Below are 27,271 nucleotides of genomic sequence, written 5' to 3' on the forward strand. Positions count from 1 at the left end.
TTATGATTACTCTCGATATCTCTGTATGTGTTTTGGTCCTTGTCTCTCCTCTATGGACTTTATTTTCCTGGTTAACCACAGTTTGTCACACAACCTTGAAGCTATGTTTTGTCTCCTGTATCACAGTGCTTAAAATATTCAGAAATGGCTCTCTGAGCTCTCTAAATATTTTTTTCATGTGCCTTGTTTTCTCATTCTGAATTAGATTATCTTAATATAGCTTTAAAACTTAGGTGACACACATGATTCTTTTATAGACTTACTTAGGTCTGATGTCTGGACCATGATTATTTTGACTTCATTTCCAGGTATTATCAAATTACATAAATAAAACTTAGCACTTCAGTTCTGCAAACCTCATACTTTTTGAGACCATTTTACAGTAGGATAAGTTGGTGGATACATTATTTTTAACCAGTCATTTTGGTGGCTGTAAAACTTTATTTTGTAAAATTTATTTTATAATCAATTTATAATTTATTTTATAATCATGGTTATGGGTTAGAATGATATATACACATTGTTACAGAAAAGCATTTGAGTAGAATGATAGTACTTTAAGACTAAGAGATCGAGCGGATGGCCCATTAAATTTAGTTCATGGAGAGAGTGCTTTATTATATACTCCTAAGAAAATAGCCAGATATCACCAAACTTTCCTATTGCTTAATGACTTCACAGCAGTTTATATAGGAGATGTGTAGACAGTTTGTGGATTATGATAAGCAAATTCATAGGATTTCATAATGTTTGCTTGTTTGTTTGTTTATTTATTTATTGGTTTCTTTGAGACAGGGTTTCTCTGTGTAGCTTTGGAGCCTGTTCTGGAACTTGCTCTATAGACTAGGCTGGCCTAGAACTCACAGAGATCCATCTGCCTCTGCCTCCTGCATGCTGGGATTAAAGTTGTGTGCCACCACTGCCCAGCTAAGTTTATTTTTAAAGGCATCAAAGCACTAGGCTTTCCTCTATCTTGCTGTCGAGTGACACATTTATAATCTTTTTTGAGGTAGTCTAAGACACAAAAATGAAATTGTACAAAGGAAGGATGTTAGATTGCACGTACAAAGCTCTGCTTTAACTCTTATCTGAGAAGTTAAAACTATTCTTATTTTTGAAAATTAAAGCAACTCAACAAAACTTGGAAGGATTACTTATAGCATATATTATCCTCCACATATTTCTTAATAGAAATTAGTCTTGGTTTTAATGAGTGGATTGTGAACATGCAATGAAGCCTCTCCTCTTACTTTATAATCAGCATGGTGAAGAATCAGTAAACTTGGAAACAAAAAAGTACTTCTAGGTGTTACATTCTTATTTTAGCCCTTTGGGTAAGTGAAAATGCTAAAGCTAGTAGAACAAACTATGCAATTTATAAACAGCAGAGATTAATATCTCAAAGTTTTGACAATTCTGTCCTGGGGGAGGTACAAAATGAAGGTACTGATTAAACTCTTGGTGTCTGGTGAGGGTTCATTTTCTTTCATAGATGGTATCTTCTGGCTATGACCTAATACAGTTAATGGAAGGGACAAGACGACTCTAGGAAATACCTCCGTTAAAGAGAGCTTCACTCCCTAGTCTAACTTTATCATTACAACACTCTGATGAGTAGGTTCTAATATGAATTTAGGGAGATTCAAACATTTAGAACACATCATCATCATCATCATCAACAACAACAATAATAGCCACCAACTACAGCATTTTGAAAGAACCAGGGCTTCTTTGAATTGAAACATTCCATCTAGGAGGGAGACTCTTTAATATTCAGAAAAGAAACAAAACCTACACAGCTTGGGATGTAAACTAAATTCACAAGTCTCAGCAAAGTGTGACAACTGCAAGATTGACAAGGACCCTTCCCAAGTTTACACAAGCAGTAACAAATGCTGAGATGTGGCACTGAACAACTGTGTTGCTTAAAAATGATCATGCAGAAAGCTCCAGGGATGCTTGCTCTTGTGAGTCATCACCCATGCTGGGTTGGGCTTCTCAGTGATGCCTTTGCATCACCAATGATCTGTAATTTAATCCTCACATACAAATAACCTCTATGAGTAACTTCAATCAAGTCACCGAACCTTTACACTGGATTTGGATGGACTTATTTTTTTGGTCTGCCATGGGTGAATAGATGCTGCTTACATCTTTCCAGGAAAAGTCAAGCAATACCCTTATTCAGGTTACAAAAGCACTAAGCAATCACTCGTGAGGAGGGGACTTTTTAGCCAGCAGAACTGCCTACAAGTTGTATAGGGAGCTCCACTGATTCAGGTTTCGTGAATTGTTACCCATTCTGGGGTGTGCTTTTCTTTGATCTCTAAGTAACCCAAAAATACTTAGTTCAACAAGCTAGGCATGGGTGGACTCATTTCTTTGGTGTGCCATAGGGTACCCTTTATGAGGAGAACAGACATGTGTTTCCACCCAAAACAGGTGTTGCTTAGGATGGGGGAGAATATGACGGATTGTATGTGGTGACCACACAGAGTTTAGGTTTGAAATTGGCTTCTACTTCTTTGAATGTCATAAGAGGCGACATGTTATATTGAAAGTGATAGGGAAAGGTGAAAGGTTTTCCTTAATCTTGCTAAAGAAAGTGGGAAAAACCATCCAAGCAATTCTCCATGATTTTTATCCTAAGACCTACATGTATTTCTTCAAGGCCTGTAGTTATCCAACCTTCATATGATAGCTTTATTGATTTTGAATTCCAAATCCTCGTTATACTAAATTCTTTGATTGATTTTTCTATATGCCATTGCTTCATTTTATGGCATCCCGAGGCTATCAAGCTATTACTCTGTTCCAAATTCAAGTAAATTTTCAGTTTAACAAGACTTTATGGCCTTTGCAATTTTAGTTGATTAGCTGGCATTAAAAATAAGCAAAATGTCTTTAATTTGTCTCAAAGGACTTACCCATGGAAAACATTTTCCCAGTCTTAATGAGATACACATACGAACTAGTAAATTCTGTAATGTAGGCAATGTTTCCACTCAGTTGGTCACAGAAAAGTTTGATTGGCTCTGTCTTGTTTTGAGTAATGTCTATTTTATCCTTCTCATAATCTAACCGATATTAGATCCATTAAAGCTGAGCTGTAGTCCAATACATTGTCAGCTGAGGACAGTCTGTTTCATAAAATCACACATTTAATTATGGAGTGTTAAAAAATATGAAGGAATAACCAGTTTATTTTGTATTTATCTAGGGAAAAAAAAGCAAAGCAAGTAAGTGCCAGCAAGTAAATGTTGGCTCAATTATTTTTGGTATATTTTTCTGCACCACATAACAGAGGGCTGGAGAGATGGCTCAGAGGTTAAGAGCATTGCCTGCTCCTCCAAAGGTCCTGAGTTCAATTCCCAGCAACCACACTGTGGCTCACAACCATTTGTAGTGAGGTCTGGTGCCCTCTTCTGGCCTGCAGGCATACACACAGACAGAATATTGTATACATAATAAATAAAAAAATAATAAAAAAACTTAAAAAAAAGAATAAAAAACACTTCATTACATTGGTTGGTCAATTGCTAAGATGAAAAGTATTTTAAACACACTGTTGAGCTAAGTAATACCAAGACTTCTGGGTAAGTATGTGCATACGCATATTTTTTCCCCCTAAGGAATCAGGGCCTGCTTGGTTTGCTGAATGTACAAAATACCCTCCCTTTCAACTGTAAATATTAGGCACTTGACTTAGGAGCTGAATTCTGCTTCAGCTTCTAGGATCAGTTCTGACCTGTTGCAGAGATGATATTCGGAGATCTAGACCTGTTTTGCCTAATATTGGATTCCTGGCCCTGCAGAGAGCTGCTGCAACACTAGTCATGAAGCCTCTGCCCCCTTCCTCATCTGTTGATTGCAGAGGTCTGTGGTGGAGTAGAACTGGGCTTGGAAACATAATTGGGCTTGGCTCCCCATCCATCCCATCCATCTGTAATTCTTGCCTTTGGTTATCTTAGTATCCAAGATACTGTATCTCTCAGAGGTTGTCACAAGGCATTTATCACATGATGTCACATGCTACTGTGTTCTTACTTTAACACATAGAAGGCAGTGGGTTGATAGTTCTTATTTGGTTTTTAATTTCTATTATGTTTTTGCCTTCATAGAGCTTCTTAAGGCAATATTTAATATCTGCTTTATGCTTTGTTTTGGTCATTACATAGTGTGATGAGTGGATTGAAAGGTTGCATTCTTCCTAGTATAAATAAAGAAATTTGTCATTTTAAGACAAATGTCAATCTACAACACACTATGAAATTGTGGGAAGACTCACTGTACATTGTAAAAAATGTGAATTTGGGGAGAATATGCTGGTAATTCTTAGTACAGAATCATTTAAAATACTTTGCAAAATTTATTGCCCTTTAATCGAACAATGAAAACCAAGGATCTTAGAATGTTAAGACAGTTTCAGATTACAAAACATTCCAAAGGAAGCCAATGTTTAAGAAAATCACAAAATCAGTGGGCAAATAGCCAAAGGTGAACGGTAACTCATTATCCGTCATCAGCCCATCAGCTGCCCTTCTTTTTCTACTCCAGTTTCAAAGGTAATGATTTATCTGCTGAACAAAAGCTCTGTTTTATTTATAAACTATTATCAGTCGTTATTTAATGATCATGGTTATGTTTCCAATTTTGTCATTTTGTCATTTAAATCAAGTCACTGCTAACTCTTTAATAAATAATACCATCTAATATTTACCATGGTCTTTATGACCTTTAAAATAAAAAAAAATTGAAGAGCATTTCTGAATTTTCTTATTCATTTCATTGGTAGTAGGATGATGGCTATATCTAAATTTAGTGCCTCTGTAGGATCAGTTTTATTTATGTACAATGAGACTAGTAAGTTATGTAGTTGCTTAACAGCGCAGTAGAGAAACACATTTATTTTTCAATAATACTGTAAGGTTGGCTAGAAGGTTTTCATTTCCCTTTCCTTCTTGACATTTAGCTCTAGAAAGTACTTTAGACTCCCAAAATACACACGTGCTGACTTTTCACATTTCAGCAAGTTACAGAGTTAACTCCTGTATCTTTTTGTAACTCTCAAAACAAATAAATGGTGTTTTCACAATGAATGGACTCAAAGGTCTGTAGGCTGATAGCTGAGGCAAGGGTAGCTTGTCAGGTTAGATCTTAGTGATGAAAATGTTCATCTTGTTAATACAATAGTCAATGAAAAACAGCCTTAGAGCACAGACCAAAATCCGCCCACAGACGTGAAAAACATGAATGATCAAAATCCACCCACAGACGTGAAAAACATGAACGATCTGACCTAAAGCATACGCCCACTGAGGTGTCAACTATTTTTGTATATTTTTCAATAGTAGAAAACACATCATCCACACAATACTGTACCATAGTGTATTTCTAAACAACCATTTATGGTCTTCCAGGTTAACAGGTAAGGAAATATCTTCTTCTTCTTCTTTTTTTTCCTAATGCAGCTTAAGAAGGTTATGAGGGAAGATGAAGAAAGCATGAGTTTATAAATTTATGAATTACAGTAAGTGGGCTTTCCTTAATATCTAAAAGATAATGCCACTGAAATGATCATATGACCACTAATATGAGGAAACTTCCACTGATTGTGAACACTTGAAAAGATGATAGCTAAAAATATCCTGGTGCCAATTAGCTCAAAGAAAGGTTATCTTTAGTTGTGTCAAGCAAACATCCCTCTTTCGCATCCCCCATGCAAGTAACTCACAACTTTCAATCTCCAGGGTGCAGTTTTGCTCATCCAGAGGGTACCTTCGAAGATCCATCATGCACGCTGCAGTGGTTGTAATCCTACAGGGTGAGAAGAAAGAAAGACATGGTGTAAGTGGGGACCTTTCATGGACAGACAGAGACCTAACAACAAACAAGTGTAAATTAAAAAAATTTTGTGGTGAAATTTTATTTCTAAGCTTCCTAGCTTCAAACCGTGTTTACCAGATGGCAGACTGTTTAGAAGTTCCTAAGAGACTACCATCAATAATTATATAGCAGCAGAGTAAATAAGCCGAGTAAAGATAGAACTGGATAAAATTCTAGAGAGCTGTACCTTCAAGAAGAAATGAAAAATGTGAACATCCGATGACTTAGAGGTTAAATCAGTAATCAAAAACTTTAACAGAAAGGAACCCAGGCCGTATGAATTTGTCGGTGGGTTTCACAAGCACTCAAAGAGACAGCTGTACTAAATCTTCTCAATCTCTTCCAAAAAACGAGGAGAGCTCGCCTATCCTCCTGCAGCCTTGGGGGACCTCTGAAACACTGTTTGATACAATACAGAAAGGACCAATAGGTGAGTGAACAGCCACCCAGAGGGTCACCCCGCCCTCTAGGACCTCCATAGTGGGGGAAAACTCGTGCCCCCCCCAACTGCCTCTGCTTCCCTAGCCAGCCAGCAGGAGAGTTTCTTGCATGTAGTCTGCCCCAATACCCACCCCAATTCACCGGACCCTGTAAACTACTAGCCCCACCCCATCACCATGTTCCCCTATCCTCCTGTAACCTCCATGGAATTCTGAAATACTGCTTGCTACAATACAGACAGGACCAAGATGTGACTGACCAACCACCCAGCAGAACACCCCACTTTCTAGGCCCTCCATAGTGGGGCAAAACCCCAGCCCCTCCCCCAACTGCCTCAGCTTATTTAGCCAGCCAGCAGAAGAGTTTCCTATTGAAAAGATTAAGTGAGAGTACCAAGAGAGGAACTCTAAAACACAAGCTGTGACTGCACAGAGTAGATCAAGAGCAAACCAGGAGAGAAGACCAAGAGAACAGGCTAAGAGAGACCTCAGTGGCTCCCTGAGACATAGACATTGGCAGTACAGAGAAGACAAAGAACAATTCCCAAAGACTCAGACAGCTACTGCAAGAATTAGACCAAGACACAAAGACACTGCTGGCATCAACTGAAAGAAAAAATGTGTAGGCGCTAATGCAAGAATTCATCAAACAACCTAAAAAGCCACATAGGAACACCAGAACCCAGTGGTCACACAACAGGAAGACTTGATCATCCTAACCTAGAAGAAGAAGAAGAAAATGATTTTAAATATAACTTTATGAGGACGATGGAGGCCTTTAAAGAGGAAATGAAAAAATAGAAGAAAAGACAATCAAAAAATTGGAAGAAATTAATAAATCCCTTAAAGAAACCCCCCAAAACCAAGAAAAAACAATCAAACAGGTGAAGCAAACAGTTCAAGACTTGAAGACTGAAATAGAGGCAATAAAGAAAACACAAACCTAGTGAATTCTGGATATGGAAAACCTGGGTAAACAAACAGAACTACAGAGGCAAGTATAACCAACAGAATACAAGAGGTAGAAGAGAGAATCTCAGCAGTTGATGATACTATAGAGGAAATCAATTCATTGGTCAAAGAAAACATTAAATCCCAAAAATTCTTAACACAAAACATGCAGGAAATCTGGGACATCATGAAAAGACCAAAGATTAATAGGGATAGGAGAAGGGGAGAACTCCAGCTCAAAGGCACAGAAAATATATTCAACAAAATCATAGAAGAAAACTTTCCCAACCTAAAGAAGGATATTTCTATGAAGGTACAAGAAGCTTATAGAACACCAAATAGACTGGATCAAAAAAATATTGTCCCCTTGACATATAATAATCAAAACAAAACTTACAAAATAAAGAAAGAATATTAAGCACTACAAATGAAAAAAGTTAAGTAATATTTAAAGGTAGACCTATTAGAATTACACAGACTTCTCAGTGGAAACCATGAAAACCAGAAGGTCCTGGGCAGATGTGCTGCAGACACTAAGAGATCATGGATGCAAGTGCAGACTACTATACCCAGCAAAGCTTTCAATCACCACTGATGGAGAAAACAAGATAATCTACGACAAAACCAGATTTAAACAATACCTATCCACAAATCCAGTCCTACAGAAAGTACTATAAGGAAAACCACAACCCAAAGAAGCTAACTATACCCACAAAAAAAATACAGGAAACAGATAACTACCCACCAGCAACCCCCCAAAAGGGAAACACACAACCACTACCACCGAAAAATAACAGGAATTAACAACCACTGTTATTAATATATCTTAATATCACTGAACTCAATTCACCTATAAAAAGTTATAGGCTAAGAGAATGGATATGAAAACAGGATCCAGCTTTCTGCTGTATACAATAAACACACCTCAACCTCAAAGACAGACATTATCTCAGAGTAAAGGGTTGGGAAAAGGTTTTCTAATCAAATGGATCTAAGAAACAAGTGGGTGTAGCTATCCTAATATCTAACAAAATAGATTTCAAACTAAAATCAATCAGAAGAGATGGGGAAGGACACTTTATACTCATAACAGGAACAATCCATCAAAATGAAGTCTCAATGCTGAACAAAAGGATATCAAGGGGATTCAAATTAGAAAGGAAAAAATTATTATTTGCAGATGATATTATAGTATAAATAAGTGGCCCTCAAAACTCTACCAGGGAACTCTTACAGATGATAAATACCTTCAGTAATGTGGCAGGATACAAGTTCAACTCAAAAAAAACAGTAGCCCTTCTATACACAAAGGATAAAGAAGCTGAGAAAGAAAACAGAAAAACATCACCTTTCACAAAAGCCACAAATAACATAAAATAGCTTGGGGGTAATACTATCCAAAGAAATGAAAGACCTATTCAACAAGTCTTTAATCTCCCATGTTCTTGGACAGGTAGAATCAACATAATAAAAATAGCAAACCTACCAAAAGCAATCTATAGATTCAATGCAATCTCTATCAAAATCCCAACACAATTTTTTTCACAGACTTTGAAAGAACAATAATCAACTTCATATGGAAAAACAAAAAAAATGCAGAATGGACAAATCAATCCTGTACAATAAAGTAACTTCTGGAGGCATCACCATCCCTGACATCAAGCTCTATTGCAGAGCTACAGTAATGAAAACATCTTGGTATTGTCATAAAAACAGAGAGGTTGACCAATGGAATCAAATCAAAGACCCATGCACAAAACTCAAGTTCAAAAGATTAAAGACCTAATATAAATCTGACCAAACTAAACCTGATAGAAGAGAAAGTGGAAGTAGCCTTCAATGCATGGGCACAGGAGACTGCTTCCTAAATATAACCCCAGTAACACAGACACTGAGAGAAACAATAAATAAATGGGAAAACCTGAAACTGAGAAGCTTCTATAAAGCAAAGGTCACAGTCAATAAGACAAAAAGGCAGCCTACTGAATGGGAAAAGATCTTCACCAACCCTACATCAAAAAGAGGACTGATCTCCAAAATATATAAAGAATTCAAGATAGTAGACATTAAAATTCCAAATAACCCAATTAAAAATGGGGTACAGAACTAACCAGAGAATTCTCAACAGAAGAATCTCAAATGGTTGAAAGAAAATGTTCAACATCCTTAGGCATCAGGGAAATGCAAATCAACAACTCTGAGATACCATCTTACACTTGTCAGAATGGCTAAGATCAAAACCACCAATGATAGCTTATGCTGGAGAAGATGTGGAGTAAGGGGAAAACTTTTCCATTGCTGGTGGGAATGCAAACTTGTGCAACCACTTTGGAAATCAGTATGGCGGTTTCTCAGAAAATTGGGAATCACCCTCCCTCAGGATCTATAAATATCACTCTTGGGCATATACAGAAAACATGTTCAATCATCCTGCAAAAACATATGTTTAACTATGTTCATAGTAGCATTATTTGTTATAAACAGAACCTGGAAACAACCTAGATGCCTCTCATTTAAAGAAAATGTGGCACATTTACACATTAGACTGCTACTCAGCAGTAAAATGCAATGACATCTTGAATTGTGCATGCAAATGGATGGAACTAGAAAACACCATCCTGAGTGAGGTAACCCAGACCCAAAAAGATGAATATGGTATGTACTCACTCATAAGTGGATACTAGCTTAATATAGTTCCTAGAGTAGCTAATAATAAGGTGAACCCTAAGAAAAGCATTTATAGATCCACCTGGAAAGTCAAAATAGACAAAATCACCTAACAAAATTAGAAACATAGGGGTGAGGGGAGAAGGAAGGGTAGAGGGCAAAGAACAGGGGAAAAGGGGAAGGGTGAGGAGAACTTGAGGGGATGGGATAGTCGAGATGGAGGAAGGACAAAGACGAGAGTAAGGAAAGTGATATCTTAATTGAGGGAGCTATTATGATGTTAGCAAGTAACCTGGCTCTAGAGACATTTCCAGGAATCCATAAAGATGACCCCAGCTAAGACCCTAAGCAATAGAGGAGAGTGTGCTTGAATTGGCCTTGACCTGTAGTCAGATTGATGATTATCTTAAATATCACCATAGAACTTTCATCCATCAACTGATACAAAAGAGGTAGAGACCTGCATCAGAGTACTGGACTGAGCTCCGAAAGTCCAGTTGAACAGTGGGAGGAATGAGAATATGAGCAAAGTGGTCAAGACCATGATAGGTACACCCACTGAAACAGTCTACATGAGCTAATGGGAGCTCACCAACACCAGCACCAGATTGGGAAGGAACAAGCATAGGACCAAACTAGTCCCTCTGAATGTGGTTGACAGTTGCATGGCTGGGGTGGTTTGAGGAGCCACTCGCAGTGGCACCAGGATTTATCCCTACTGCCTGTACTGACTTTGTGGGAACCTGTTGTCTTTGGATGGATACCTTGCCCAACTTAGATATGGTAGGGAGGACCTTGAACCTTCCACAAAGCAATGTGCCTTACCCTCTCTGAGGTGTGGGTGTGGGGGTGGGGCAAGTGGAGGGAATGGGAGGAGAGGAGGGAGTGGGAAGTTGGATTGGGTATGTATAATGAGAAACAGATAGTTTGCTTTCTTTTTTAAAAAAAATATGAGAAGAGCACACACCCCAGAATGCATTTTATGAGGTACACACCCCTTTGGGTGATTCCAAAACCACCCAAAGACAATAGAGGAACAAAAGAAAACATTAGGACGTATTCCTCATGCATATTTAATTTAATATAAAAAAATCCCTGTACTGAAACATCGAATTTAACATTCTGTTAAAAGAATCAGATCTTCATTACAGACTTTACTATGGGGCTGTTATGCTACCTCATTGAAGTTTTGACTTATTACCTTAAAATTGTTGAGAACTTTTGCACATACCTCTTTACTCTTTTTTTTTTTTTAAAAAAATCTGTGTCCTTTATACATTTTACAATACAGCTATTTATATTTTTGTTAGGATTTTCCCTTGTATACTTTGGGTATTTACCATTTATGAAATATGTAGATTGAAAACATTTTCTCCCATTATAAACTGATTATTTTCCTTGCTGTAAAACAATTGTCATTTTGTTTTAATCTGAAATGTCTGATTTTGCTTTTGCCCGCTGGGATTTTTGTTTCATGACTACTAAGTTATCACCAAGCCCGGTGCCAAGATTTCCCCCTTGTTTCCTGAGAGAACTTCACTTTTATTTTTGATTCTTTGACTGATATTTGGTTGATTTTGTGTGTGTTGTAAGATGGTTTCCAAATATGCTGGAATATCTTTTGAATGTGGTTGCACAGTATTAGAAACACTATCTTTTCCCTTTCTTGTTCTAGGTGTCTATTTTGATGGTCAGCTGACTGCAGATAAGTCTTTATATCTGGATCTGGTCTATTCAATATATATATATATATATATATATATTTGCTTTTTCGAGACAGGGTTTCTCTGCAGCTTTAGAGCCTGTCCTGGAACTAGCTCTTGTAGACCAGGCTGGTCTCAAACTCACAGAGATCCGCCTGCCTCTGCCTCCCGAGTGCTGGGATTAAAGGCGTGCGCCACCACTGCCCGGCTATATGTTTGTTTTTAATGGCACCTTTCAGCTTTTTGTTTATTATAAAGTTGTATTATAACTTGATTTCAGAAATATGATCCTTTGGCTTTGATCTCTGCATATTGATTAAGAGGCTCTGAGGTTTCCATACCTAGATTTTATTATAGCGAGGTAAATTCCCATTATGCCTAGGTTTTGACAATCTTTGTTATGAAATGTTTTGAACGTTTCCTGCACCTTCTGTGATGATCAAGTGGATTTTGTCCTTAATCCTGTTAAGAGCCTATTCTACAGCTAGATTTATGTATGTTCAACAATTCTTTTGTTCCAGAAATAAATATCCCTTGTTCCTGGTGAAGGATTCTTTTAGCGCACTGTTGAATTTAGTTTTCTAGTATTCTATTAAGTCCATTATTAATATAATTAGTTCATCATATATAAGAGCTAAAAGTCAAGATATCACAGTAAAGTTGTCAAGAACTTTGTAGTTTGGATTGACTCTTATTTTTATACTCACTAATGGTGTGAGCTTGGGTTGGCTAAATTAGCTCCATTAGACTTAATGCTCTCATAAACCAACACACCTACTACCTATGAGTACTGTGTGGACAAAATGATTTAATGTGTGCATAATTATTCTCTCGGTGTTCTGTACTTAACAGATGTTCCGCATATAAAAGTTCTTATTATAGCTGTTATTTCTCATACCACCTCCCCTATTCTCTCGCATCTTTAACAGTGTCTGCATCAGTATCTGCAGAATTTATGAGTAAGAGGAAGCTTTACTACGCACTAAATACCACCCTTTGCTCCCCCATGCCACCCAAAACAACAGCAGCATTGAAAACAGCCTGTTACGGTGCCTCACAGTCCCCACCTTGTCAGATTCATTTCTCAAACTCTGCGGACTGAGTGAGGAAGCACTGTCCTGGATCTGAGCTTACACCACACTTACTGGCTCCATTGACCTTAGCAAGTTAGTGGGAGGTTCTAGAATCCTGACTCTAGCTAGTCTACCTGAACTTCCATCATCCTTGCATTTTCTCTCGTATGTTTTTTTTTTTTCTGAAATGTAGAGGTTGAGGGTAAGTGAAATTCAAATGGCTACTCTACTCTTCATAATTTTTTTTAAATATCACTTTGAAATTGAAAACTACTTCCTTAAAACACAGTTGTCTACAATGTGTAAGGATAATTTAAATAACTCGAAAGCCACATATTTAACTACATGTTTCTTTTCTTTCATAAACATTAGGAGGTATGTTTTGCATAGTGTTTTTTGTTAACTTGACACAAGCGAGGATCATCTGGGAAGAGGGAATCTCAATCAAGAAAATGACTTCATTTGGTTGACTTGTGGGCAAGGCTGTGGTACATTTTCTTGACTAACAATTGATGTGGGAGGGCCCAACTCACTGTGGGTGGTGCCACTGCTGGGCAAGGGGTCCTGGGTTATATAAAAAAGCAAGTGAGGAAGCCTTGGGGAGCAGGTTAGTAAGTTGATTTCTTCCCATCTTCTCTGCTTCACTTCTTGACTTCAGGTTCAAGCACTATTTGAGACCCTGTCTTGGATTCCCTCAAATGATGAACTGGGATTGGGATGTGCAAGCCAAATAAATCCTCTCCTCTCTAGGCTGCTTTATAACTCATAGTTATTATAATCTGTATCACAGCAATAGAAAGTAAACAACTGCAAATTATTACATATGAAAAATTCTATGCAAAAGGAACAACAAATTGTTTTATGGAGGGAAGTTTCTCCTATAGCAGTCCAAACCACAATGTTTCTGTATCAGTAAATAATATGCCATTCTACAAAAAACTAAACCAAACCAAACCAAGCCAAAAATTTCTTATGATGCGGGCATTTGTAGGGGAATGACATAATTTATTTTCCTAATCTCCACTGATAGGCATTTATATTGTTTCCTGTTGTTCAGTTTTATAGATGAAGATGTTCTGGATATATATGATACAATATTCAGTATGTACACATCTACACTATATATACTAAAATAGTTTACTGGATACATATCTATCTCAGTTTATAATAAATTATAATATAAAACATTGATATGTCTACCAACATCATATATTTTTATTTACATATATATGCATATGTAACATATAGGGTACCTCATTTAGCAACACAGACATTAACTGAGAAGTTATTATTTGTGATGCATAAACATTATAGAGCGTGGTTCCACAAAGCTGGGTGGTATAGATTCATCACTTGGGTTAGCCTTTTGGTGTAGCTGAGAGAGAGAGAAACATAAAATATATGAAACTGCCAGCAATATAACATTGTATTCTGTTTTATAGTAAATGTGCATTTATGAGTTAAAGGAGTTTCTTCTAAAATAATGATGGATAGTATTATAAATCCATAAAAAAGAGCACAGACATTTAATGACTACATTTTAAATGACTATCCCGGGTAGATTTGTTTATACTTGCATTTCCATAAACAAGTATAAAATTGTAATGGTGGGTTATGATGTAAATACAATGTTACCGCCAGGCAATAGAAGGTTTCTATCTTACTATGTTATTAGGGGACTGCAATACCACATGGAGGTCATTATTGATCAAAACTTCATTGTGACACGTTTTTCATTTTTTCTTTAATTTTACATACTCATCACAGTTTCCCCTCTCTTCTCTCCTCCAGTTCTCTTCCCCTACCTCCTTTCCCCATCCACTCTCCTCCTTCTCCATTCAGATGAGGATCTGAATCTCCCTTGGGAATCAACAAAGCATGACATATAAGTTGAGACAGGACCAAACTTCCATGCGTCAAGACTGAAAAAGGCATCCCACCATAGGGAATGGCTTCCAAAGAGCCAACTCATGCATCAGGAACAGGTACTGGTCCCACTGTTAGGGGACACTCAAAAGACCAAGCTACACACTGTCACCCAGATGCAGAGGGCCTAAGTAGGTCCCATGCAAGTTCCCTAGGTGCCCATGACACATACTTTTTAATAAACTATATACATATGAAATATGTTTCCTCTGAGAAACCTTAAACAAAATGAATTATTATAGGCAACCTCAACATAAAAGGTACAAATGAAAACTACTGTATTTGTGTAAAATCACTTCCTCCACACAAATGTCATCTGTTTTAACCACATATACTTCAGAGTGTATATTAGGGAATTGCAAAGTGAACTGCTGTAGGACTACGGGTGCTTTCTCCCATCCAAGTACTAGCCAGGCCCGACACTGCGTAGCTTCTGAGATTAGATGTGATCAGGCACATTCAGGGTGGTATGGCCATAGACCTACGGGCACTTTCTAAAAGACATTGCTAGTTACACCCTAGTTCTTTGCTAATTCTCTTTGGTTCTCCTTAGTAGATGAAAGTTCATCCGATACCTTTGGAGCCTTCTTACCCAGGATATGAGTCAATTTAATTTAGATTTACTTTAACATTAGATAACAGTACAATGGTGTTTCAAATTTAGTTACATTTTCAAGGTGTTATACAAAAATATTCTTATAGTAGTTTTATTCCAGAATCCACATAATGTTCTGAGGCTTGACCCATATTCAGTGTGCTTTCTACTCTTATTGCTTGGGTTCATTGGCCTCTTCCCCTCAAATATTCTGTTGTGATACAAGAGAGAAATGATTAATAAATTCAGCCAGGCAAGCAACCTATGTACCCGCAAAAGTGTAGCTGCTGGAGTTGCCTGATGCAAAACCACCTTCATCTTGGCATGTCTGTCTTTTAAATCTCAAACTCCGAGAAGGATTTCACAAGGCCAACTCGTGCAGAAAGCCTCCCCAAATTATTTAGTGGTAATTGGAGGAAAACCACAGAAATACTAATGTGGTCCACAGATACTCATCAGGTTCTTTGAGAAGAGAAAGAATATTGGGGCTCAAATAAGGATCTTACACAAGCAGGGGCTCACTTGTCTAGACTTTAGTCTGGACAAATGCATACAACAGAGAGTTGGACTTTGATGCTAAGAGTTTGTCATTTCAAGATGTCATAATACTTACGGCTAAGTGAGCTAAGTGCATGAATAATTGGCACGGGGAAAAAATGGCTCAGCAGAAATCTCCAAGAGCATCAATAAAAAGAGAGATGTCCTTAGGCAGAACTATTTGGTTCTTCTGTCTTCGGGTGAGAAGCACCAGTGAACATCTGTAAGAATAATTGCTCCCTGTGTTTCCATTTATCCTCTTGTCTAATATAATGGCCGGCAGTGGTGAACCACCAGTACAATCAATTCACACCCTTGTGAGAGTGTACTCTCTCTGGATGATCGTATGAACATTTCATGGAATGAAAGGTATCAAAGATCACAAAACTGGATTGATTAAGGGCTTCAAAAGTTTAATTGTTTCTTTTTAGAAATGTTGTTTTTAATGCTCGACACTGAAGGTATTCATCCTCTGTGTCTGAAAATACTGTTATTAGCAGATAGTGAAGCAAAGGACAACGGGGAAGAACCAGCTAGAGGCCAAAAGATTAACTATTTGTTCTTCTAAAGACAAATTTCCCAGAGGTGGCTTCATGATAGAAGAACATTCATCTGTTCTTTCAAAGACATTTAGAAGAGCTTACATTATAATCTAATTTATTGACATTTTGAAGGGTAGGTCAGAAACTGCAGTGGCTGTGCTGTGCTCCCAGAGCAGGGATTCTGATGCAGTAGTTTCTATTCATTAAGGTTTAAGCTGCACAACCATCAACCGTAGGCACCACTGGAACTGCAAAGTACCTCTAATGTCTGAGGCTGGCGTGGTTCCTAATGCCGACTATACGCTATCCTGGGACTATTGGCTCATAAGTAACTTAAAATCCAGGGACATAGGACTGTGTCACTGTTTGTAAGGAGTGGTGATGAGATTGCTATCTGTCCCATTTGGTGGTGTTTGCAGAATGGCATATGGTCCGCTTGGCCTTTCAGATACATCTTGAATCCTTATTAGATGTATCACCCAAAGAAACTGATGTGAGAAGACAATAGACTGACCTATGTCATGACTAATAAGTACAGAGACATTATTTTTTTTAAGAATGTGCACTTCCGCCGGGCGGTGGTGGCACACGCCTTTAATCCCAGCACTCGGGAGGCAGAGGCAGGCGGATCTCTGTGAGTTTGAGGCCAGCCTGGTCTACAAGAGCTAGTTCCAGGACAGGCTCCAAAGCTGCAGAGAAACCCTGTCTCGAAAAACCAAAAAAAAAAAAAAAAGAATGTGCACTTCCATGTTGTCTGGTCTAACTTTGTCTGAGTGCTAGGGATGCTAGCCTATGTAGCAAACACATTGGTATTTGAAGATAAAATCCCATGGGCGTGAGGCGTAACTGATAAGGAAAAAAAGAGATGCTCTACTGTGTGAAATTTAAGGGCAATTTGTATGTGGGAACCAAGTGTTGCAATAGTTAAAAAAGAAAACCCAAATGACAAACCCCAAATATTTATGAATAACCGTTATCTAGCATCAGATTTTAAGATTTTTGTCTTACTATGTTATATATTTTTCTATGTTTGCCTAACCTGATGGATGTAGAAATGCTCCAAGCTCTGTACATGGTAATATGGAGATTCAGGCAAGCTGTACTCAAGAGCAGTATCCTCTCCACATTTGGCCCAGTAAAATTTCTACTATATTAGGGAAATAAACTTAATTCAAATTTTATTATATTTTTAGCATTCATAATTTTAGTATTAGTCATCAGTCATTTGGGGCATTTTCTATCTGATTAATGATGAACATTAAAAGGTAAGAGGACCTACCAGAAATCAGAAATATGGTAAGTATGAGTATCAAGGTTAAAAATATCCAACTGCACATTCATGCTGTCATTATGTTTTGTTTTGCCTAAAAGACCCACTATCAACTGCTGTGGGAAGTCCACTGTATACATGTTGCTTTTATTGTATATAGTTGCTTTGGGCCAATGGCTTAGCAGAATATAGCCAGGCTGGAAGAGATAGATATAGAGAGAGTAGGCAGAGTCAGGGAGAAGCCATGTAGCTGCCACCAGAAACAGACACGCAGGAACCTTGCCGGTAAGCCAAGCCATGTGGTGATACACAAAATAATGGAAATTTGTTAATTAAGAAGCTAGAGCTAATAGGCCAAGCAGTGATATAATCAATACAGTTTCTATGTGGCTATTTCAAGTCAGGGCAGCCGGGAAATGAATGAGCAGCCTCCCCCAACAATCAACGAGGTCTTATATATGATGGAGTCTTAGGGCATAGTAAAAAAAAGTAGAAAAAAAGAGATAGGTATATATTATGAAAAAGACAGATGAGTTTTCTTTATTGGACCTCAACTTGAGCCAAAAAGCTTTAACCAGACGTGACCTTTGCGTTCACTTAACAAGGACACTCTTAGACTTTTAATGTTTTTTCTACAATGGGCTAAAATTTGGTAGTTGTTCATGGATCATGGCACAATTTTGAAAGATGTTTTCTTTCCTGTGCACAAACCTCCTGGCCTTGTTTGGTGGAAAATAAGTGATCAACTCCTTTTGGCAACTAATGATTTGTAGCTGGCATTATCATCCTGCATCTGGACCTCTGATAGGACCGGAGGACTTTCAGTACTGGAATTGGTGGGAAACACAAGGACAGAGTAGAACACATACGTATTTGCTTCTGCGAGCAATAGGCCAAGCCAATTGTATTATAGTTTTCTATAATATTTCTGAAATGATTGACAGCTATATGCAGAGCTTAGTATAGTATGACTCAAAGATTGAAGTGACAAAGGGGGCAAGACAATATGAAGGTAGAGACTACAAGCCTTATTTCAAGTGTGCGTGTGTGTGTGTGTGTGTGTGTGTGTGTGTGTGTGTGTTCATGAGTGTGCATTTGTGTGGGTATACCTGTGAGTGCTTATATGTATAAATTAGTGTGGGTGCACATGTATTTGTTATGTGTGTAAATGTAGGCATTGTGTATAAAATCCAGAAGTCAAGTCTAGATTATTATTTCTCAGATGCTCCCTAGCTTACTTCTTTGGAGACAAGGTTTTGCATTTGGCCTGGAGTATCCCCAGCAGGACAGGATGGCTGCTTGCTAGCCAGCCAGCAAACCCTAGAGATCCACTTGCCCCCATTCTGCTAATGCTGGGATTATAAGCACATACCATCACGCCAAGCTTTTTTACTTGAATTTTGGCAGCAGGTTGTCAAGTTTGCTTAGTAAGCACTTTAATGACTGAGCTATCTCTCTCCTTCCCTCCTGTTGTCCTGTTTTTATTATCCATCAGATGTTTATAGGCTCTAATAAAAAATTGATGGGCCTTTGGTTTCTGTTTTTTAGCAAACATAGCCTTCAAGGTTTTTTGCAACGTTACCTCAGCAACTGTTATCATAACCCACGTATCAGAAGTATTTCCTCCAGCAAACCACTGGGAAGCTGATAACTGCATTTTTTAGTTTAGTTCTTTTCAAAATTAGTGATTTTGAATTAAACTTGGAACAAGAGAAGTTACTGGGCTGGCTTAGGCTTTTCTTCAGTAATACTTCTTTCTTGACTTTGTCATTTGTATCTTTACTAGTTTTCACTGGGTTTGACTTCCTAGGTGTGGGAACACTTTGGTCTATAGTCCAACTTTTTATGACAAAGAAAGCAGGTTTCCAATAAGGACCAGGCAAAGGATCCAGATGCTTACTTGCTTTTTATTTGAGCTGGTTCCTACCTGTCTTATAGGCTCTGAAATAACAAAACATAGCATCTTTGTCTGTTTAATAGGTATTTTCCTAATTTTATTATTAGTTTGTTTATTCTTTAATTTTTTATATTAAAATTTTTACATTTAATATGTTTTGATTATATTATTTCCTCTCCCTCAACTCCTCCTAGATTCTTTCCACTTCCTCATGCATTGAACTTCATGCTTTCCTTCTTTCTCTTTCCCTCTGCCTCTCCCATCAAACAAAACAAAAGACAAAAAACCCTCCAAAAATCAAAGATCAAAACAACCAAAAACTAAACCCAAACCAATGAGATAATAAATGATAAAACAAAGGTAATAAGATAAAACAGAACAAAAAGCAACAAAACAAAATAAAGAAGAAATAAAAAAAGCATATATAAATCAATCAAACAAAATACCCCATAAAGTCTCTTTTTCTGTTGGTCGATTACTCGTAGGCATGGGGATTAACCCTGAAGAGATACCCAGTGACATTCCATTGAAGGAAACTAATTTTCATTCTCCTAACAGGTATTAATATCAAACAGCTTCTTGGTTAGTGGTGGGATTTTATGCTCATTTTCCTGTTTCTGTAATGGGCTTTTGTTTTTTCTGAACTCGTGCAGACTTTGTGTGTGCTGTAACAGTCTCTTTGAGTTAATATTTGTACCATATTGTTGTGTCTGGAAGAAACTATTTTCTTGGAGTCATCTATCACCTTTGATTTGTGGCTTCTTTTATCTTCCTCTTCTACATAGATTCATGAGTCTTGAGGGAGGGAATTTGATAAAGACACTCAATTTAGAACTGAGTGTTTGGAAGTATCTCACTCTCTGCAAATTGTCCAGGTGTCAGTCTCTGTGATAAGTACACTCTACAGAAAGAAGACGCTTCTCTGATGAGGGTTGAGCAAGGTACTATTCTGACAACAGTATGTCACTTGAGTCATTTAATTGCTAAGTTCTTTCAGCAGAATAAGAGTAGTAGGTTTTCCCTGAGAGTCCATGGCTTTTTCTAATCTCATGTTTTTAGTCATTAGCAGTGTCATGTATGAGTTCTATCACATAGAATGGGCTATAGATCCAGACAAAAACTGGTTGGTTACTCCTTTAATATTTGTGCCACCATTACACCAGTATGTCTTGTAGGCATGTCTCTGTTGTAGGTTTCAGGGTTGACATCTGGGTGATACTGATGATTACTTTTCTCCTCTTGTAGTGTCCAGAGTACCTTCTAGAACCACGGACACTAGTCAGTAGGGGTGAAGCTTCTAACTGGTCACAGGTTCATCCTCTCTATGTTTAATGGCAGGAGTGTTGTCCTCAGCAAAAGGGCCTTGAATCAGGGTGTGGAGAGCAACCAATAGTCGTGGCAAAACCTGTACTATTTGGGTGTGTATAGCATCTATGGGACCCTTTTAGCCAATAATTCAGCAAGAATTAACCCATTTATGGCCCTGGGGATTTTACTTGATGGCAGGAGATGTCCAGTTGTTGTATTCTCTCCCCCATTACATGGTTACTCCATTTAGATCCCTTTCATATATGTGCATATTTTAGGAAGCTTCTACTGTAACAGGTTTCCACATCGTTTTTCAAAAAGTTCTTCCTTTGTCCTGTCTTTCTCCCTCCTCATCAGTTCTCCTAGTTTCCCCTTTATCTCTTTATAACACTATGTTCTATTTCCCTTTTTGGACAATTATACCCCCCTCCACTACATGCTCTTTCCTCTTCCTTCAATATCCACCCCACCTACCCTTTACTAACTATCTAACCCCTGTGGCTATTTTGATTAAATCATACATATCTAACTCTTAAAAATAACAACATCTGCATTTAAGAGAAAACATATAATATTTTATCTATTTGGGTTTTTATCATTTCAATCAGTATGGTAGTTTCTAGCTGTTATTTATCTGAAAATTTCAGCTGAATAATATTTCATTGTGTAAATGTACCACATTATTATCTATTTATTAGTTGATAGATAATTTGGATGTTTATAATTCTTGGATGTTATGAATGGGGGCAACAGATATGAATAAGCAAGTACATTTGTAGTAAGATGTAGTCTTTTGAATATATTTCCAAGGGTGGTATAACTGGATTTTATGGTAGACCAATTTTCAGCATTTTGAGGAACATGCACACACTGATTTTCACAGTGGCTGTACCAGTTAGCATCCTGAGATCCTTGATTGTGAGCTATATTTCTTGGATGCAGCAGAAAGGTGAACATTGTTTTCTATTTCAGACTTCAGTTTGTGTCTTTTTATTGGGGAATTAAAACCAACAATGACATTAAGAGTTATTAATGAGCACTTCTTATCAATATCTGTTATCTTGTTATTGTGGTGCAAGTTTTCCCCAAAGCTTTTTATTTACTGTTCTGGGATTATTTATTCCTTGTGTCTCTTAAGTGTACTTAACCTTCTCTTCAGACTGAAGTTTTCCCTCATGTGCCTTCTGTAAAGCTATATAGTGGGTAGAACTTGTTGTTTTTAATTGTGAAATGTTTTTCTTTCTCTTTAGATGGTGACTGATAGTTCTGCTAAGTATAGTAGTATGGCTAGCACCTGTGGTCTCTGTTTGTGGAACATCCATCCAGTTGCTTTAGTTTAGAGTCTCCATTGAAACATCAGGTATTATTTTAGTAGTCCTGTCTTTAGATGGGACTTGGTCTTTTTCCTTAATAACTTTTATTATCTTTTTTGTTGTTCTGTACATTTGGTGTTTTGGTCATTATATGTTTGGGAAGTTTATTTTCTGATCCTGTCTATTTGGTGTTCTATATTCCCCTTTTTCATTTAGGGGACTTTTCTTCTATTATCTTGTTAAAAATATTTTTGCACTTTGACTTGGGTTTCTTCTCACTTCTCTATCCCTATTATTAATATATTTGGTCTTTTTTTTTATAGTATCCCAGATGTTCTGGATGTTTTGTGACCTGATTTTTTTTAATTTACCATTTTCTTTTACTGAGCTGTCCATTACTTCTACTTTGTCTTCAAATTCTCTCTTCCATGTCTTTTAATCTGCTGAGGAGTCTTAACACTCAGGTTTTTGTTTGAAAACTTCAGTTTTCAGTTCCAGTTCTAGTTCAGTTGTGCTTTCTTTAGTAATTCTATTTCTTTGTTAAACTCTACTTTCATGCCTCAAATTATTTTCATTATTTTACTCAACTATTTTTGTTTTCACGGTTTTTATTGAGGTGTTTATTCATATCCTCCATAAGATCTGTGACCACATCATAACCGGTGTCTTGAAGCTCTTGTTTTATGCTTCAGCTAAATTCCTTTTCCCAGGGCTTCCTACAATAGCATTGCTGGCTTCTGAAGACTTTGTCTTGGTTGGATACGTGCATGTTTTTGCTCTGGGACCTAGGCATATAGAGTCAGAGTGTTTAAAGTGATTCCTGGTGTTGACATCTGGTGGCTGTTCTGTTCTTTGATTGCTGTGGTTCCCGCTGGATCCCAGAAAGTATGGCATTTGTGGGGCCTCTGATTCCAAGGCACGTGTGTTGGCTGTGGGGTACCTGATAGAGAGAGTGGCTCTAGGAGTCCACAAGAAGTGACACAGAATGGAGATGGTAGAAGGAAAGGCTGAAATGGGCTCAGTAATAGCCAGGAAAACCTGGATCCGGGGTCCACACACAGAGGCCGAGTTTCAAGGGAAGAAGGTGGCATGGGAGGAGGGACTGAAGTGGGCAGGTACCAGAACACTTAAGAGTAAGTCCGTAGCAGTCACATTGGAGGTTTTGAAGGAGCTAAGTTCTATTTTTTAAATGATAAATCAATCAATTACAGCTGTACATGTTTGCAGGATACAAAGTGATGTTATGATGTATGAGTTCAGTGTGTAATGATTAAATCAAGCTAATTAACATATCTGTCACCCCAAGTACTTAGCTTTTATACATTTACTTTTTCTTGGGCGGTGGTGGCGCACGCCTTTAATCCCAGCACTCGGGAGGCAGAGGCAGGCGGATCTCTGAGTTCGAGGCCAGCCTGGTCTACAAGAGCTAGTTCCAGGACAGGCTCTAGAAACTACAGGGAAACCCTGTCTCGAAAAACCAAAAAAAAAAAAAAAATACATTTACTTTTTCTTGGTGAGAGCCCTTGGTATTAATTTTCTAACTGATATTGAAAAAGAACAACATATCATTTACTATTACTAAGAGAAAGAAACAGTCCTTTTTCATATTGAACAATACACCGCCATTTGCCAAAACAGTATTAACAAAAGCAACAAACTGGAAGGTACTGAGGTCTTGATCACAGATTGTACTGCAAGGTGAAGATAGTATCCTACCATGCTATACTATAAACAGACCTACTAACATTCCAGTTCTGAACTCACAAGTGTGGAGTCAATTGATTTTGACACAGGACTAAGAATACAATCTTCAAAGGATGGGCCTCTTCAACAGTGGTGCCCGGAAGACTGGCTATGCATACGTAGAATAATGAAATTAGATCTTTATCTCAAACAATTAGTTTTTAACTTCTTGATCCCAGGCTCCACTTGTCTCCTTCTGTTTTGTAGACTTGGTGTTGAATGCTAATGACTTTCCTCTCTGTGCAATCCCAGGCAGTCATTTCCAGATAATTATCTATATTCTAAATGTTGTTTAAATGGGATCATTATTATTCAATTCTGTTGGGCCAGAGTGATTCATGGACCATTTTGAAATATGAAAAGCAGTTCACAAATCAATGTAGGGGTAGGGTGTGCAGAAAAATGCTAAGAGAGCAATAGTGATTAAACAGGCTCATGCCAAGGGCTGTGCCAACTCTACTCATGTGTTATTGTGGGTATCTGGCCAATTTTTTTTCTGAATCATATCGTTATAATCATACAGCTGTGAACTCTATAAAGTTTATAATTATTTCTATAATGTTTAATATTAACTGGTAACCACTTTGCTAAGCAGAAATAATCAAGCAGAACACTTTCTTCTTATCCTTTCAGAATTCATGAAGGTCAATACTAGACATGTTATGAGTAAATAGTGCAGCAGTAAGCCACTGAACAATGGGAAGGGACCTAAATGCTGTGGGAACTCCTTTAGCCAATGGCCTTTGAGATCCTGGACCACTTTGGGCATGGTTTTGGGGTACTCTAAAAATAAGATGTAGAACTGCTCTCTCTCTCTCTCTCTCTCTCTCTCTCTCTCTCTCTCTCTCTCTCTCTCTCTCTCTCTCTCTCTCTCTCTCCCCTGCTAGATTTGGCTCCTGTTCCCTGCTGATGCAAAGAACTGTTGATCTGTGAGTCTACCCCTAAATAAAGAACCCTTTATTATACTCAATTCTGAACTTTATCGTGTTTATCTACACCTAGATATTAAAGTAAAAGTGAGAGTGAAATCTAAAGAAAATGTTTGCTTCAAGCAGATGCTGTGGCTGAGATAGCAATAATGATATATTAATACATTCCTAGGATAATTTGCAAAAGGACTCAAAAATAAGAGGCAAGGAAAATAAGTGCGTCTTTCTCCAGGACTGTTAATTTTGGGATAATGTGTAAAACTGTGATGTTGCCTTGTACTGTTTTCTCTCCCGAAACCAAGAGCTGACATGTTTGCTCAAAAGTGATCAATCATCCCAAAATAGTATTCACTAGGGAGGGAAATATGATGCAGAAGTCACCAAGCATTTAAGATACTGCCTTATCTGGACAGATGTGCTGTAGAGGCAGAGAACAGAATAAACATATATACATGGAAGGAAAGCATACACATGTAAAATACATGTGTGAAATTTGGCACGTTATTATTTTCCATGAAATAAACAATAATGGAAGAAATCCTGAAATTAGGAGGTAACATAACAAGTATTAGCCTTGGAAATAAAATTTGACCTGTTTCTCCCTCTTGTCTGTGGGCATCTTACACATGCAGAAAAAGGATTTAAGATTCTCTCTCCTTTGAGTTTTATTGTCACAGACATTTCCCTCATGATGCCAGGATCACAATGTTTGGAAGAGGACACAATATTTTCAAATTATCAATTTAAAAAAATCAACAAGTGATATTTTAATGAAAATATGACTTTTGTGTATTTTGGTATATCTCTACAGTACCAAAAATCACAAATAAGATTATTATCTAATGATATGAAACTTTATTGCTTGCTAAATTATCCCCCCCGTGCTTCCAGCGAATCTCTTGTCCTTCTCCCACCAAGTCCTCACCCCTCATGTATCTTTGATTTGTTCTTGTTAAGCACAATTTTTTTAATCAGCCTCTTTTATGAGATACAAAATAAAATTAGCTCCTTTATTAACTTTTATAAAGCCAATTTTAAGTGAGTAAAATCTGTAGGGGTCAGATATATAATCAAATGCTATTTTAAAATTAGGTGTAACATTTATTTCTATAATGAAGAAATTATAAATTAAACAAATTAAAGACTTTTACAACCACCAAATTATTGTATGATGATAATGTATTTTATATTCCTATAGGGAATTTAGATGTCATACAACGGTAAGGAGAAAATAAATGGAGCCTTTTGCTATGGTAAGCATTTTTTTGACAGAAGTCTTCATGCAGTGGTTATGTCTTGACCGGAACACTTTATTTATAGCACTTGCTTACTAACATGCACAGAACTGAGAACTGTTCCTTCTCTCTTTTAAAATGTGTGTGTGTGTATGGAAACTGAGTGCAAGTGCCCATGAAAGTCAGAAGATGTTGGCTTTCTTGGAACTGGAGTTACCAGTGGTTTTACTTAACAAAGGTGGGTGCTGGGAAATGAACTCTCATCCTCTGAAGAAGTAGCACGTCCTCTTAACCACAGAGCTCTCTAGATCTCAACGATATTCATCATGTAATAAACAATAACTGGGAAACACCTGCTTTAGGGCTAGGATAAATGGTTGCACAACTCTTGTGTGTATACAATGGATTACTTTGTAATTGTCAAAATGGACAAATAGATTTAGATGTCTCAATATATGAACCTTACATAGTGTGTGGGAAAATAAACAACTAAGATACCAAATGAGAAAGGATGTTTACAAAAAGCAGCATTGATGTAAAGTTTTGGTAAAAACAAACCCCTAGCATGTATGCCCTAAGAAGCCATAGGTAGTCACATAAAAGATGCTGACATGTTACACTGTGGAGGGAGGGGAGGGGAGAAAGGGGAAGGGAGGGAGGAGAGGGGAGGTAGGGGACAAGATGGGCTGAGACAAATGAAGATGGAGCTGCAGTGATTTCTGATTCTTCCTCCCCTTCTCTGTTCATTGCTTTTCTCACCCCATCTTGTCTCCCTTCCTCCAGCTTTCCATTCTCTTCTCTTCCCTTCCCTTTCCTTTCTCTTCTTTTTATTTCTCCACTTTCGCTTCATTTTGATCATTTTATTATCATTTTATTCTTAAGAGAAAGCAAATAGAGGCACGTGCTAATATGTTTTAATCTCTTTATCACATTCAAATTAGATGTCCTCATATTGACAGAAAAGCCCTTGAATGACCCCCCTACTTACACTCTCATGGTAAATGTCATTTTAAACTGGACAGGGTTGCCTTGCTGTCCCCTATCTCTGATCAGCTATAATGAACAGAAACCAAACTTTATCTCTCTCTTACATGCATTTATAGTAACTGGCATTTAATAATAGTACTGATTCTAATTTTCTGAGATGTATTCCATCCATCAAGAACTCTGTTCCCTTAACTGGGTGTTGGTGTTTGGAAAACTTGAGTCTTCTCTCACATTTCTCATGGCCGTTTGCAGTCACACATGCCTTACTT

General features: G+C 37.5%; 1 protein-coding gene across 2 annotated transcripts in view; it reads right to left on the reverse strand.

Moving 5' to 3' along the window:
* Window positions 1–27,271, reverse strand: part of Gabrb1 (gamma-aminobutyric acid type A receptor subunit beta1) — a 389,769-nt gene that overhangs the window by 74,463 nt on the left and 288,035 nt on the right. For both annotated transcript variants that reach the window (XM_038346557.1, XM_038346548.1), the window contains exon 5: window positions 5,735–5,817. In XM_038346557.1, the coding sequence (XP_038202485.1) occupies window positions 5,735–5,817 (83 nt within the window). The remainder of the gene's footprint in view (window positions 1–5,734; window positions 5,818–27,271) is intronic.

The sequence above is a fragment of the Arvicola amphibius genome, chromosome 1 (genome assembly GCF_903992535.2).
Source record: "Arvicola amphibius chromosome 1, mArvAmp1.2, whole genome shotgun sequence".
In the NCBI taxonomy this organism is placed as follows: Eukaryota; Metazoa; Chordata; class Mammalia; order Rodentia; family Cricetidae; genus Arvicola; species Arvicola amphibius.